Here is a 16,239-nt window from a genome sequence, read left to right as displayed (position 1 = left end):
CATGGGTATGATATAAGGTTCCCTAGGAGTGGTACTAAGTTATTGGAAGCTGTGTGTAAGGGTTGTGATTGGAGATTGTGGGCTACTTGGATGCAGTGTGAAAAAAGTTTTCAAATTAAAAGTTTGAAATCTAAGCATGAATGTTCAAGGCCTGTGAAACTTACAGCTATAAATGTTGCATAGTTAGCTAAGCATTACTTTGATAGGATCACTACAAATCCCAAATGGACACTGAGAGAGTTCCAAGAGCAGGTGATGCACAAGTTTGGTATTGAAGTCACAAAAATGCAGTGCTTAAGGGCAAAGAGAAAAGCAATGGGGGAAGTTGAAGGATCTTTAAAAACCCTTTATGGTAAACTCTGGGACTATGGAGCTGAAGTGTACAAGTCCAACCCAGGAACTTCTTGCAAGATAGCTGTGGATGAAGGTAGGTTTAAAGGGTTTTATGTTTGTTTTGCTGCACTTAAAAGAGGGTGGAAGGCAGGATGCAGGCATGTAATAGGGCTTGATGGAGATTTTTTGAAAAGCTTTTGTAAAGGGGAGCTTCTTACAGCTCTTGGGAGAGATGGGAACAATCAAATGTTCCCAATGGCATGGGCAGTTGTTAGTGTGGAAAACAAGGAAAATTGGATTTGGTTTTTACAACTGCTGATAGAAGATCTTGGAATTGGTGATGGGACTGGGCTGACATTGATCACTGATCAACAAAAGGGACTCATTCAAGCAATTGAATTGTTGTTACCATTGGTTGAGCACAGATGTTGTGCCAGGCATATCTATGCCAACTTTAGAAAGCTTCATAGTGGAACTCAGTTGAAGAATTTGTTCTGGAGAATGGCCAAGAGTAGGACTCCACAAGAATGGGATATTGTCACTGATGAGTTGAAGAAAGCTTCACCACCTGCATATGATACACTCATGAAGCAAGACCCACAGTATTGGTGTAGGGCCTTTTTTGATTTTCGATCTTCAAGTGATTCAATGGAAAATAATATGTGTGAAACTTTTAATGGTGTCATACTTGATGCAAGAAGAAAGTCCATCATTGATAAGCTAAAAGACATAAGAATCAATCAAGCACTTAGGTGTCAGAAGAAGAGAGAATTAATGGAGAAGTGGAGTGATGATCTTTGTCCTAAAGCTAGAGAGAAACTGGAGAAGAGCAAAGTATATTCAAGGTTTTGGAGAGCACATTATATTGGTGACTCCAAGTATGAGGTGAAGAGTAGTAACACTAGTGCAGTACCTGATTCATGTAAATGGTTTGTAGTAAATGTGAGGGAGAAGTCATGCTCATGTAGGGGGTGGAACTTGTCAGGAATACCTTGCTCTCATGCAGTCTCAGGATAAGTATTTTACTCATTGGTTCAAGAAAGAAACAAACTTGAAAATATATGACTTCTACTTGCAGCCATTGAATGGGGAAATGTTATGGCCTAAAACAAATTGTCAGAAGTTCTTACCTCCAGCACTAAGAAGAATGCCTAGAAGGCCCAAGAAAGCAAGAAGGAAAGAGGTACATGAAGTAGAAGGAGTTGGCTCACAAGTAAGCAGAAAGGGAAGAATCATGTCTTGTACACTATGCAAGAAAGCTGGGCATAACAAGAGGACATGTCCAGAGAAGGTAAACTGTTGTTTCTGCATGAATTATTATAAACTGTTGTTATTTTGTTAATGCATCATTGTTTCTGCATGAAGGTAAATTGTTATTTTGTTTCTGCATCATTGTTTCAGGTAGACATTGTTGCTGAGGATGGAAATGGAGTTGAGAATGTTGGTGAGGGTGTTGCTGCCAATGCTAGTGAGGGTGTTGCTGCCAATGCCCATGCTTCAGAGGGTGCCAATTCCAATATTGCTGCCAATGCCAATGCCAATGCAAGAGGGAGGACTAATAGGAAATCAAAAGGAAAAGAAAAAAATAACCAATCAAACAACACCTATTGTAAGTAATTTTTTGTGTATGATTGTATAAATTCATTTTTGTATATGTTGTGTTTGATTCATTTTTGTGTATGATTGTATAAATATTTCTTAGGCTCAGAGGGCCCCAATTGATGAAACACGCCAAAAAGACAAAATACCACAAGGTTTTGGTGTATTTGTATCCCCTACCAGTGGAGAATCTTATGTCATGGTTAGTTAGTTATTTTGCTAAATTTCAATTGAATTGGTTACCATTTAAGTTTATTTTTAAATTGAATTGGTTATATTCAAACAGCTACAGAGAGGTGAACCTATTAGTTTGAATGATTATGGTGTACCACCAAAGAAGGATGGATCTGTAGAAACTTCAAAGAAAGTAGGAAGCCCAACAAGAACTAAAGTTGCAACAAAGAATTTGGGAGTTGGGGCTACTAGGTCACTGAAAGTGGGAAGGCAAACAAGAACTGAAGCTGGAACAAGAAGAGTTGCTACTAGGTCATAGAAAGTGGGAAGCCCAACAAAAACTGAAGCTGCAACAAGAACTGAAGCTGCTGCAACAAAGGATTTGGGAGTTAGACCACCAGTGGCAGCAGGAAGAGTTGCTACTAGGTCACAGAAAGTGGGAAGCCGAACAAAAACTGAAGCTGCAACAAGAACTGAAGCTGCTGCAACAAAGGATTTGGGAGTTAGACTACCAGTGGCAGCAGGAAGAGTTGCTACTAGGTCACAGAAAGTTTCAAGCCCAACAAAAACTGAAGCTGTTGCAACAAGAACTGCTGCTGCAACAAGAACTACTACTGCAACAAGAACTGAATTTGCTGCAACAAGAACTGAAGCTACTGCAACAAAGGATTTGGAAGTTAAACCAGTGGCAGCAGGAAGAGTTGCTACTAGGTCACAGAAAGTGGGAAGCCCAAGAAAAATAGAAGCTGCAACAAAGGATTTGGAAGTTAAACCAGTGGCAGCAGGAAGAGTTGCTACTAGGTCATCATGTGCACCAGTGGCAAGTCAGACTAGGTCTAAGACCAATAATAATAGGGGTAGTTAGAAATGATTGGAAGGATTTCGGTCTTATGTAATCTTGTTTTGGTTTTTTCTGTCAGATGCTATTGTTTTTTTGTTCATGTTCATGTCAGAAATCCTATGTCTTGCAATCCAAATGCTATTGTTTCTTGCAATTAAGACTTAAATTCAATTGTTTCTTGTACTTAAATTGTTTGTTATTGCACTTGTGTATGCTATGTCCTAATGTAGGTAACATTGCAGTCAAAATGCAAAAGAATTCAGGTGCATTCTAAATGCACACCAAATTCAGTTGAAATCAACGTGCACTCTAAATGCAACTATAATGCACACAATCAGAAAACCCAAATTCAGACAAAAATTCAACCAAGCAAAATACACAACAAGAAATTTAATTTACATTACCAAATTCACAGTACACATTCTTCAGTAGCTTACAAGAAATTTTGAAATACAACAAGTAACAAATACACAACAATAACAGTCAAGAAGAAGCTCTTCTTCGCATCAGTTTTCTGATGGTTCTTCTTCAACTCACCCAATTCCATTTTCAATTCCAAGTTCTCATCTTTCAACAATTTATTCACCCTTCGCAACTCATGTTCTTCAATTTTGTCAGCCTAAATAAAATAACCACAATGATTGGGACCAGGAAAATAGGGACAACCAATATATTTTCTCCCTAGATTTTTGACACTCCTAGAAACTTTCATGATCGCAGGATGTCCACAAAAACAAGTGTATGACGTCACTGAATATGAAGAATTTGGAGAAGAAGTTGAAGCACACTTTGAAGAAGACATTTGATTTTGAACCTTAATCACAAATTTGATTTTGATTAATAAATGCACAAATTTGATTTTGAACCCTAATTTGGGAAATGAGAAAGAGTGGGAAATGCACAAATGTAGGGGATTAAATTGTTTCAAATTGGAGAAGGTTTTGTTTATATGGGTCACGTGTTTTAGGGTGTGCGAAGCTGAGGTGGTTAAAAATGCTGAGTTGGTAAAAAATGCTAAGGTGGAAATGCTGAGGTGGTAGAAATACTGAGGTGGTATGCCTAGTGGAAAATACAAATAAAACGAAATTGAAAAAACAATGACACATCATCACTTAACTGACGGAACCTAACAATTGCTATTTTTGTGAAATCGGGCATAGTACATTGCTATGTTTGTGAAAGAAAATTCTATGTTGATACAAGTGTTAATAGGACCTAAGTATGTTGCATATTTATGTATTTAAGCCTAAGTAATACAATGATTTCTAACTATAAATTAGTTCTAATCTAATACAAGTATAGTATTTCATTTAAGTATCTTGTATGCTTTTGTTGTCCTCGACCCTTAATTTCCATTTCTGTTCTCTGTCTATTAATTCAGCTTGAACCCGAATTTCGTTGCGGGCGAATCTTATTTTATTCTTTCTCTTTCCTTCTTTTTTTATCCTAAAAAAAATGATAGCAAAGAACAAAACAAAGAAAGGGGGAGCACAGATAATTTATTGTATCTCTAATCTTTTTCATCCATAACTAGAATGAAAAAAATGGGAATGTCAACGTATTTGGGAATAAACGATTGATCTCTATCAATAGACCTCTAAAGACCCGAACCATAGAGTGCTTAACACAGGTGCCACGAAGAGATATGTTTTTATGTCTCGCATTGAAAATCCTCCTTTTTTATTGTAATACATATATGATCAGATATATATGTAGTTAAGGATCACTTTTATTTGTACGCGGCATCCCTAACTAAAATGGATATATATAGCGACCTGGTGGATGATACTTTCCTTTCTTTACAACAGAAAAAGATGCCACCTTACTTTTTGGGCATTACTGATATAATTTTATTTATATTATATGTTATATGTGTTGTATGAGAATATGTTATATGATACGAAAAAGAATAAATGCCAAGCATGATAAATTGTATATCAATGGAGGAAATTACGATGCGGAAAACAAGACGGGAATTCTCTACATTGACACTGTAGTCCAATAGAAAGGGATGTAGTGCGTTTGTTTTGGGTACAAAATGTCACGGGTTCAAATCCTGTCATCCCTATCTATTACTTCTACTATGTGCAGTAATGAAGGATCAATTGAACATACATAATCTTTTATGATACTATATGCATATGCATGCAAGGTGGGGGGTTACAAAAAAATCCCTTTATTTTTTATTTACGGTATTTTATATTGTGATAAGAAAGCGCTCTTAGTTCAGTTCGGTAGAACGCGGGTCTCCAAAACCCGATGTCGTAGGTTCAAATCCTACAGAGCGTGATTCTGTTCTTCTTAGGTCAAATTACAATGAAATAACTTGAGCAGACGCCTGAATTTGACCTCTTGCGGATTAAAGAAAGGAGGAGGTCAATCATAAAACGAGATATTATTTAAAAACATATGTTATTTAATCAAGGGGATGGTTATATGAACTCCACCTTATAGCGACTCCAAAGTTACTCCACTCATAAAAATGAACTTACAAAATGAACTGAGGACTAATTTTTTGTGGATGTGTACATCTCATGATGGAGAACACCCCCACCAAAAATCAGCTCAATTGAATATGTCTAACCTTGTCAAAAATTGTATCGAAATTAAAAAAATTTGGATCGTTGGATAATTTCATAACTTTCTAAATGATTTTTGATGAGGTTGTACATCTTCAAATGAGCTGATTTTTTGTGAGGATGATCTCTATTGTGTGGAAAACATCTCCACCAAAAATCAGCTTCTAGTTCATTGAGTTAAGTGGTGGAGTTCATTTGGAGTTCGTTTTAGTGGAGTTCATATAACCATCCCCTTTAATCAAAGGTCTAACTGATCGCCCCGTCTGTATTGCAAATATGAAGTTACGAATAATCGAGCCAAAGTAATAGGAATTAAACCTTACACAATTCCAAATAGTAAAACTTCAATCATTTCAATTTGTTTGAAAAGGTAAAAGGGGGGAGGTAATATTTATCCCTAAATATTAATCCAAATCGCCCATGAATCTCAATAACCAAGAATTTCTAATTTACGTAGTAAGGAACTATGATCTACATTCTTGATATTCTTTGATCGAGGACCCATTGCTACAAAGAAAAATAAAATAAGTATTAGTAACTATAATAAGTTTAATCAAATCTAAATCATATTCTGAACATTCAAGGGTGTACAGAAGTTGTTTGGTGGCTGCGGTTTCTCTTCGGATCAAGGTGACGCGCCTGAGCCTAAGAAGAAGAGAGTTATGGGGTGTCGAAAACATCGTCTTCAATCCGTAGAGGCGATAGAAAAGCGGATGATGTTGATCCTACTAATGCATGTGATGTAGAAGGAGAGAAGAAGAGAAGAAAGGGAGCGGGCACCTCGGCCTCAGTACGTAGAGGGGACCACATTGAGGTTGTTCCGAGTAATATAGATACTGAGAGTGATAGTGAAACTGAGAGTGAGGGTGATATTAATGTAGAAGATTTAGATGTAGATAAAGATTTAGATAATGTAGATATAAATATAGTAATGGATCGTGGGAATAGTATAGTTGAAAGTGATGGGGATGATGATGGTGAGGATGGAGATGATGGGGAAGAGTCTAGTGATGAGGAGGGTGATAAAGAGGTTGACAATGATGAGGAGGATGATGATTTGGAAGAATTGATGGAAGCTGAAGCACCGGTGGAAGTCAAAGTCGAAGCACTTCCAGTGGGAGACTATGTGAGAAAATCGAAGGATGATTTGGAGTACGCACAACGTGTATATGGTGGTGGCCCTACTGAGTCAGAGCTTCTGTATGACTATCCGATGCATTTGGCTCACGATGTTTGGGAAAAGAAGGTATTATCATTGACTTAGTATCTTGGTTTTCCTTTGTCTTTACAAAACCTTTTGCTTCTCTTCATTGAGTCTTTGTTGTTTCAGCCGGAGCGCGGAGTGTTGAAGTGTGTTCCGCATCTATCCAAGTTAAGCTAATGGGATGTCAAGAATGAGTTCAAAACATCTCCAAGATTTGAAAATGAGCTTAAGAGGACTGGGTTTTATGATCTCGTATTTGGGTATTACAAACATCACGATCCGTCGTTGGTCTCTGCGTTTGTGGAGAGGTGGCATCCAGAGACCAACACCTTCCATATTCCATTTGGGGAGATGACTGTGACTTTGGATGATGTCTCCCAAATCTTAGGCGTCGCGATTAGAGGCAAAGCAGCGCGAGGGAACACGGAGTTGACCCGTGAACAATCGGAGAGTCTCCTACACCGTGCTCTGGGTATCTCGCTGCCTGTGATTAAGGCGGAGATGGATGCGAGCCGGTTCATTTCAAAGGTAAGGCTAGAATTCCTGCAGAGCCAGTTTGCTTGAAAGGTCCGCGATAAGGATAAAGATGGAAAGGTAGAGGGGAAGGTGCCGACTTTGGCGGAGGTACAGCGGGCTGTAAGAGCTTATCTACTATTTTTCTTTGGATGTACTATCTTCACCAACAAGTCTAGGATTGGAGTGCCGGTTTACTATTTGAGGCTGTTGCTGAAATTCAGTGAGATCGACGAGTATGTGTGGGGTGTAGCAATTTTGGCTTTTTGTATAGAGGACTTGAGACTACCATGTGTGTGAAGGTGAAAGGTATTTCAGGCTTCTTGACTCTTCTATAGGTAAAACTTAAATATTTTGCAGATTCTTTTTAATGTTAATTATATTATTCTATTAGTATGTTAACTGTGTGTGTATATATCTAGGCGTGGATCTATGAGTACTTCCCGTTATTCAGGCCAATCCCAAACTTGGAGTATAAGTTGTTTGAGTCGTGTGTTCTTAGACACACAGTTACCGCTCTGCACTATGAGGACACATGTCATGCATTGCAGTATTATTGAGCGGTACTTGATGATATGACGGTGTTCAATGTAAGTATTTCAGTTTGTTTCAATTTTTTTTTAGTAATTGATAATTGGAGTATATGATTAATGACACATTTTATTTTGTTTAAGGTTGATTGGCGTCCATATAATAATGTCAGAGCTACACGCCTAGTCGATGACATTGCCTTTTTTGAGGGAGTGATATGCTTTTTTGATGTTGTGGAGATTTACGTTGTTGCAAGGGTCATACGTCAGTTGGGTCATGTGCAGTTTATTCCCATAACTCCTCCAACACCAAATTGTACAACCAGGACTGTAGCCGGACGCGGGTATGAAGTGAAATGGACATTGACAACTGTTGGGCCTGTATATTGGGAGTCGTGGCAGAATCATGTGATCCAACCTAACAGTCGAGGATCCATCTGTACTTATCCATGGGAGTGTCATCCAAACTACATGGATTCGTATGTGAGGCATTCTCACGTTTGATTGGTAAATCCCGAGTGGCTTCCTATCCATTTCTCCCTGCAGACACTTCCCACTTGTGCACCGATTGTGAGTATTGCGATTTTCTAATTGTGTTTTGCTTACGCTCTTTTAAAATGGTAATTAATAATAATTGTTTTGCATTCTTATTTCGATAGAACAACGTCATTGATGAAACGAGTCAGTTGCTAGAGAGAGCTCTGTAATTGGGTGATAATAATATTCCCGAGGAAGCAAGGTCCGAGTTCTAGGAGGCATACAACTTGACTAGGTGCAAGTACAGTGGTGGGCGGTACAATAGTCGAAGTTGATTTTTGAATGCGGCTTCCTATTTTGATGTAATTTATGTATTTTTGAATCTGATGTATTGTGAAGTGTAATTTGATGTATTGGAATACATGTTTTGATGTGGAAATGAATTTGATGTATTGGAATTGAATTTGATAATGAATTTGATGTATTGGAAATGAAAGTGGATGTGGAAATGAATTTGATGTATATGAATTTTATGGTTTGAAGTGGAATTTGATGTTTTGAAATGAATTTGATGTTTGGTATATGAATTTGATGTTTCGAAAGTGGAATTTGTTTGTTTTTTGGATATGAAAGTGTTGTTAAAATTTTTTTTTTTGCCCAAACGACCCAGCCATGTCGTCCCCTTGAATGCTCAAATGACCCAGCCATGTCGTCCCTTTGAATTCCCAAATGACGCATTCAGATCGTTCCATAAAAGAACTCGAGAGCTCTGTCTCAAACGACACCAGAAGACCGCTTGGTTCAAAGTTCAAACGACCAGTTCAGACCGCTTGGTTTGAAGTCTAAACGACCTGACCATGTTGGTTGAGGTAAAATAAAATAAAATAAAATTACACTTGTTCCAAATTAGATCAAAATATAATGTCGACAACATTGAACAACTTAGTCGATCACTCGATTGCCGCCCGGATCAACTTAGTCGATCACTCAATTTCCAAATAAAATAAAATCAAATAAAAGCCCAAACATTATTTCCAAATAATATCAAAATAAAATCAAATTACACTTGTTCCAAATTACATCAAAATAACATGTCAAAATGAATTTACAAATAACATCAAAATAAAATCAAATTACACTTGTTCCAAATTACATCAAAATATCATATCGACAACATTGAACAACTTAGTCGATAACATGTATTATTGGGTCTTCAATGGGATCGTCTTCCCATATTAGATTGGGAATGTTCAATGCCATAAATTCCAATTGTCTTGCTGTGAATGCCAAATTCCAACTATCAGCAATATCATATCGAGCTCTAAGCCATTGGCGCATTACTGGAGGAATCAGACAATCTTTAACAAGTTCAAGGTGGACAAAATGATTTCCACTAACATGTGCGCTACCTAACAATTTTTTCACTCTCTTAGGATTTGCTTGGGTTCTCAGCGACATGATAAGGAAGCACTGATGATGTCCTAAATGCAGAAGGACAACATTAAATCTTGAAGCAAATAGGTATCCAACAAAGGGCATGCTCATCCACTTATTTAAAGGTGCGTAACCTTCTTCATGTGGCATTGTTTTCTTCACAAAAATAACCTCATTTTGACCGTACAAAGTACAATAAAGGGGGAGGTGGTAAATAAGCTCTTGTTGCAACTCCTTTCTCATCTGTGACCAATCTTCTTGACTTCTTCCTAATGCAATACAGAAAGCTCTATAACCGCAGTTGCCATCACCAACAGGGTCATTGACTCTAACAGTCCATGGCTCGTGCGCAAATAACACCAACACCTGATCTCTCCATCTTTAACACGTTTTACGCAAGTATCTATTTCTTCAAAAAGCAAGTCCAAACATTTGCGTGAGACAAGGCCTCTGAGTTCACGAAACAAAGGAATCTGGTGGTGGTGCTGAGTTATAATTTGGAAACATACTAGATCTCTAGAATTGGTAAATCAAATTACACTTGTTCCAGATTAGTTCTAATCTTGGACACCTAGATCTCTAGAATTGGGTGGATTAGGTTAAACATACTCAAAAAATTATGACGGTTTGCATTTCCTAGTACACGTTTCACCTGAGCATGAGACCCTTCAACTCTATTGGTTGTTGTACTCCCAAAGTGAATGTGTTTGTCAGTCCAACAATATACGAATCGATCCCTGTGAGGAAACCAAGTCTCTTGCAAATAACTAACAAAATTGGAGTACTCAACCTTATAATATTTTTCCAAAGCATCCCATCTATGCTGGAAAATAACCTCTGTCTTCGATTTAACTATAGTGTTCCACGAGAACTGGGCCTTCTCTACAAGTTCTGTGCTTGGAAGAATATCGTAACATTTTGAAAGGACGCACGTAGCGATATGCCATCTATATAGATGCTTGTGTGCGTTAGGGAAAACTTTATCAGCGGCACTCATCAGGGCCAAGTCCCTATTAGACACGATCACAGATGGGCTTTTGTCACCAAGCAAGCCACTAAACTGAAGTAGGGACCACTCATAGTCGACTGTTATTCCAGACTGAAGTAGCACCTGACACACGGTGAAAGACTTCCACGTTGAACTCACCCCAACAAACTGTACTAAAGGCCACCGATACCTGTTAGTTTTGTAGGTGGTGTCTAACATGAAAACTATTGGAAAAGTCCGAGCCAACTTAACACCTTCTGGATGGGCCCATAACAACCCCGTTATCTCCTTGGTATTCTCATCCTCTCTCAATTCCTTAAAATAATGTTCTTTTGCTAACAACTCACGCAATCTCTGCAATTGCGTGAGACCGTTCATATCCAATCTCCTCACCTTCTGCCTTGCAGTATAGACTTGGGATATGCTATATATGTTTTCATGATACCTATTCTTGATGGAATCCAAAATTTGTTTAGGCTTTATTCCACACTTACTCATCTCTAACAAGTACTCGAACTCTGGAATAGTCAGACGAGTAGCAAATGCATGTCCTTCAAGGGTCTTCATCAATACATGGTTATGAATACCATTTCTAACTTCTATTTTCCAACAATCGACAATGCTGCGTTGGAAAACACCTTTTAACTTAAATGGACATCCCGATTTCTTGCTTTCCGACTTTATCTTATTAGCCCTCTTTTCGCTTTCCTTCTTGTGTGACCGATACACACCCGAGCACTCGCAAGCCAAATTCAACCTTGCTACTCGGTTTCCCTTGGCATACTCTGAATTTTCAATTAACACAACCACATTAACTTGTTTTCCTCTAGCGGTTGCCTAACCAATTGCCTTACTACGTGTATGAAAGACATAAACACATAAAAAACAATAATTATTATTAATACACTAATAAAATTTCATTAAGAAGATCAAAACAAATGAAATCAATTCCTACTCCATCATACTTCTTCCATAGTAAATATTTCTGTTGTATCACTTAAAATCGGTTGACAATCATCCACGTCATTCGAGTTTGCAGAGGATCGGTTCTCAGATCGCGGTAAAGGGTCCTACATATAGAATAAAACAAGAGTCTAAAACAATTTGTCTAAAACAAAGTCACCAAATTTTTTTTTGAACTTATCACTAAATTTAGTCTAAACGACCCAAAAATGTCGTTCAATAGAGGAACCAAACGACCCAGCCATGTCATTTCATAGAGGATCCAAACGATCCAGCCATGTCGGCTACTAGAGTCCCCAAATGACCCAGTGGTGTCGTTTGGGCTCGGGTTCTAAATGTTGTTGATACCAAATTGTATTTGCAATCAATCAAGTGTTTTGCATTCATTCATTCAATTAATCAAGTGTTTTGCATTCATTCTAATCAATGCTCTCTTGTAGATTCATGCATTCATTCAATCAATCAATCAAGTGTTTTGTATTCATTCTAATGTGTTTGTAAATTATAGTTGTAATTGGTTACCTCATTATTTAGGTTTGGTTGTCTTTGTCGTCGACGATTTCTCGGCATCTCATTTGCTCTACTAGTCGCATCTTCTATTTCTTCATTTTCTATTACAACTACTTCTTGACCTTCAACATTTTTTGCCATTTCTTCACTTTCTATTGGTTGTTCTTCACCTTCAACATTTCTTCTCTTTTCTCTAATTTGTTGTCGCACCTCAAGCATTACCCCAAATGCTTCTTCTTCATCTTCGTGTTCCATTTAGGATTTTGATTGGGTTTTGATTGCATATGAAAATAGTAAGGAGTAAATGAGAAACATGAGTATTTGATTAGGTTTTGATTGAGTATGAAAATAGGAGTAAGGAGTGAATGAGAAACTTGAGATGGACATTGCTCTTAAGATGGACATGACTAAGGCTTATGATAGAGTGGAGTGGGCCTTTCTTGATGACATTTTTGAGAATTTAGGTTTCAGTAAGAGGTGGAGAGAGTTAATCTTTCAATGCATTTCTACTATAACCTTCCAAGTTCTCCTGAATGGGTGTTCTTCCTAAACAACTTACTAAAATCCTATCACAAAGGTTATCCCTCACATAAGCATCATTAACCCCCCACAAAGGGAATGTTTTAGCTCATGATCCTTGGAAAAAAAAAATGAAAGTTAGAAGAGAAGATTACTAAAAGAGAGAGAGAAAGAAGAAAGAAATACAAAAAATGTAACAACCTATTACCTAAGGATCAAAAGATTTTATTCAAGAACTAGAAGTGTTTTTCTTCCTTCATTAACAAGTTACAAGCTTTTTTTTTCTTAAAACTAAAACTTAAAAAAACTAAACATAAATACTAGTAGTTAAAAATGGAACAAGAGTCAAAGTAGTAAATGCTAGCCTTCTCTCCTTTACATAAAAGAGCTTTTTCCTCTATTCTCCCACGTGAAACACCCCACCACATTTAATTTTCACTTTTTCAAACTAAATCCCCATTTGACACCTTTCATTTTCTAGATAATCTTTATCTAAATCCAACCATTTCATTAACTTCATGCAATATGTCAAATTTGCACCAATTATTTGTACCAATTATTTTGTCTTGCATGATGACTCATCAAATCTTTCGGGGCCCGCACAGTGGGTCCATGTGTAGTGTCCAGTGGCGGTCCAGTAGCATTTTTACAACTTCCCGCCTATGTGTAGAGTTCGTCGCACTGATCGTCTGAGCAGCTCACTTGTCGCATTTGGAGTTCTGGTTCAGGAGATATGAGCTTCGGAAGATTAACGCTTCTGTGCACGTAATCCCGTTTCTGACTAGATTCTGTACTATTTGAGTCTTTAGGGCTTTAGTCCGGATTTGTTGGGCTTCACATGGGATCAATCGGAAAGCTTATATACTCCCTATTCCGTGCTTAAATGCTGGCTTTATCATCATTTTTACGTTAGTTGCTCCAACCTGCAAAAACACGAAAATGTGATTATTTCCTGATTATAAAACACATAATTAACCAAATTGATATGTCTCAATGGGGTTTAATATTACAATTTTGGGTGCTTATCAATGGGCCAGCCCTTAAAAAAGTTTGAACCGGAGAGGGGGCTCAGGCAAGGGGATCCTCTATCACCTTACCTATTCATCTTGGTTACTGAGGCTCTATCAAGAATGATTGCAAAGGCTGAAAATAATGAAGAGGTTCATGACATAAAAATTAGAAAGGGATCCCCCCTATCACTCATCTTTTGTATGGTGATAACCTCATTCTTTTCACTAAACCTACCATGGAGGATAGTGTGCACTTGAAAGATATCTTGAATGATTACTGTGAGGCTTCTGGATAGAAAATTAATTTTGATAAGTCTAGCATTTTCTTTAGTAGGAATGTGAGGTTTAGGAATCAGATTAAGCATAAGAAGTTCTGGGGTATGAAGTTGTTTGCACCTAAGGACAAATACCTTGGGGTTCCTATAATGCTTTCTCAAAAGAAAACAGAAGACTTTGATTATCTTGTGGATAGAGTTAACAACAAAATAAAAGGTTAGAAAGCTAAGCTGCTTTCTCAGGCAGGGAGAGCAACCCTGATCCAAGCTATTACACAAGCAACACCCTTGTATGCCATGGCTACCTATCTGCTACCTGTGTCAACTTGTGACAAGATAGACAAGGCATGCAGAGATTTCTTTTGGAATGGCTCTTATACATCTAATAGTGTTCACACCATTGAGTAGGATCACATTTGGAAACCCAATGGCTCTGGGGGGGGGGGGCGCTGGGGTTTAGAAAGGCTAGGGACATGAACATAGCTATGCTCTCCAAACTACCATAGAAAGTAGCTACTGATCTGGAATCCCTGTGGACAAAAACCTTTACTAGTATATATGGGAAAAAGTGGATTGAGGATGTTAATGCTAGTCCTCCAGTGAATGTCTTTTACTTCTGAAAAGGAATTCACAAAACTTTCTCTAAAATAAGTAGTGGGCTCATATGGAGTATTGGTAGTGGTTCCACCACATCTGTGTTGAATGATCCTTGGCTTTGCAAGGATGGCTTACCCATTACTCTCAAGGAAATGGGAATTAATGACCCATTACTTGAAACTCTGAAGGTGGCTGATCTGTTCATACCTAATGGAGATGGATGGGATACTGAGAAACTAGATAGTCTGTTCCACCCCTTCATCAGCCAAAGGATATAAGAGGTGGTGGTTAGACCACAAGGTGCTCAAACAGATGCAATGAAGTGGTATGGTACAAAGAAAGGGGAGCTGACTGTCAAGTCAGTTTACATCCATCTAAATAAAGAAAGCTGGACTGGACAGTCATCCAGCTACAATCAGATCACTGTGTCTCATATATGGTCAGCACAACCACTCCCTGCTAGTACAAAATTGTTTCTCTGGAAACTTTATATGAAAGTGTTACCTCTAGGAACTCTTCTAAGCCAAAGGAAGATGGTAGGAGAGTTCTCTTGCCCTTTCTGTGAAAGAAATATAAAATCAGACCAGCATCTGTTCTTTGAATGCAATTGGACTAGAGCTGCTTGGCATGATTCTGAGCTAAACTTGAGAATCCAAAGTCTTCAAGGGGATGGCATTAGGGATTGGCTGCATCAGTTTATGATGTGGTACACAAGTAATGAGGAAACAATTAGAAGAGCTGGAGCATTCAGCTGCCTCCTCCTCCATGGCATATGGGAGGCTAGAAATGCTTTAAAATTTGAACACAGGATTGCGCACAGGGGAAGCTTGCTCAGGAAATGTAGTATGGGCACAAACAAATGCATTCCAGCTTTCAAAGAGACTGAACAACAGCATATTACTCCTAATCCCACACACTCTATTTCTTTAGATATTTTGTTCCCTGTCATACCACCTAACTGTGTATTAATACGATTTGATGCCTCTTATCACAGGGACACAGGGTGGGCAGGAGCTGGATGTCTGGCATGGGATGAAGAAGGACAACTCGTGGGATCAGCAGTTCAAAGATTTAGGGTTCAAGGACCTGAGGAAGCTGAGATGGTGGTAGCAGAGGTGGCAGTGCTGCTGGCTAGAAGATTAAAGAGGCCAAAGTATATGTTTGAAAGGGACTGTGCAAGTGTAGTCAATGCCTTTAGTGATATAGGCAGCTCTTGGTCATTAGCAGCTTTACATAAGTCTATAGTGAACCAAATTCAGTTGTTTGAATTCTGTCAGTTTCATTGAATAAGTAGACTTTCAAATGGGGATGCCCATCAACTAGCTGGGTGGACTTATCACCAGCTGCATATGCGACATCTTCCGAAGTGTATGCTAGACACAAACTCTGCTCCTATTTCTCTCTAAGTTTTAATATATGGCAATGTTTATCGGAAAAAAAAAAGAAGAGAAACTTGAGAATTCTATGTAAAGATATTTGAAATTTTGATATATTTCGAATAATTTAGTGGAATATGTTTAAACCCCAAACCCCAAACTAGTTTATGATTCACAATTGGAAAAAAAAATGGAAAATAACAAGTTTAGATATAAAACAAATTATTATTTTAGGTTTAGATAATTGAGTGAAATATGTTTGATTTTTTTTTTTAAAGTTTGTACGAAATTTGTAAACCCTAAACACCAAACTAGTT

The 16,239-nt window shown here is 38.0% G+C and overlaps 1 protein-coding gene and 1 non-coding gene across 2 annotated transcripts; both read left to right on the top strand.

Moving 5' to 3' along the window:
- The first annotated feature begins 5,162 nt into the window (after positions 1 to 5,162).
- Positions 5,163 to 5,236, top strand: TRNAW-CCA (transfer RNA tryptophan (anticodon CCA)). Its single transcript has one exon. It is a non-coding gene; the product is annotated as a tRNA-Trp (tRNA).
- Positions 5,237 to 14,863: 9,627 nt separating this feature from the next.
- Positions 14,864 to 15,832, top strand: LOC147496207 (uncharacterized). The gene has a single exon (XM_086561276.1). It carries the CDS (start codon positions 14,864 to 14,866, stop codon positions 15,830 to 15,832), a length of 969 nt encoding a protein of 322 aa, XP_086417402.1.
- The last annotated feature ends 407 nt before the right edge of the window (positions 15,833 to 16,239 follow it).

The sequence above is a fragment of the Coptis chinensis genome, chromosome 5 (assembly GCF_015680905.1).
Source record: "Coptis chinensis isolate HL-2020 chromosome 5, ASM1568090v1, whole genome shotgun sequence".
In the NCBI taxonomy this organism is placed as follows: domain Eukaryota; kingdom Viridiplantae; phylum Streptophyta; class Magnoliopsida; order Ranunculales; family Ranunculaceae; genus Coptis; species Coptis chinensis.
This window is presented reverse-complemented; position numbering and strand designations above follow the sequence as displayed.

Coding starts and splice junctions, on each gene's coding strand:
- LOC147496207 (XM_086561276.1), top strand. CDS start 14,864: ATGAAGTGGTATGGTACAAAGAAAGGGGAGCTGACTGTCAAGTCAGTT.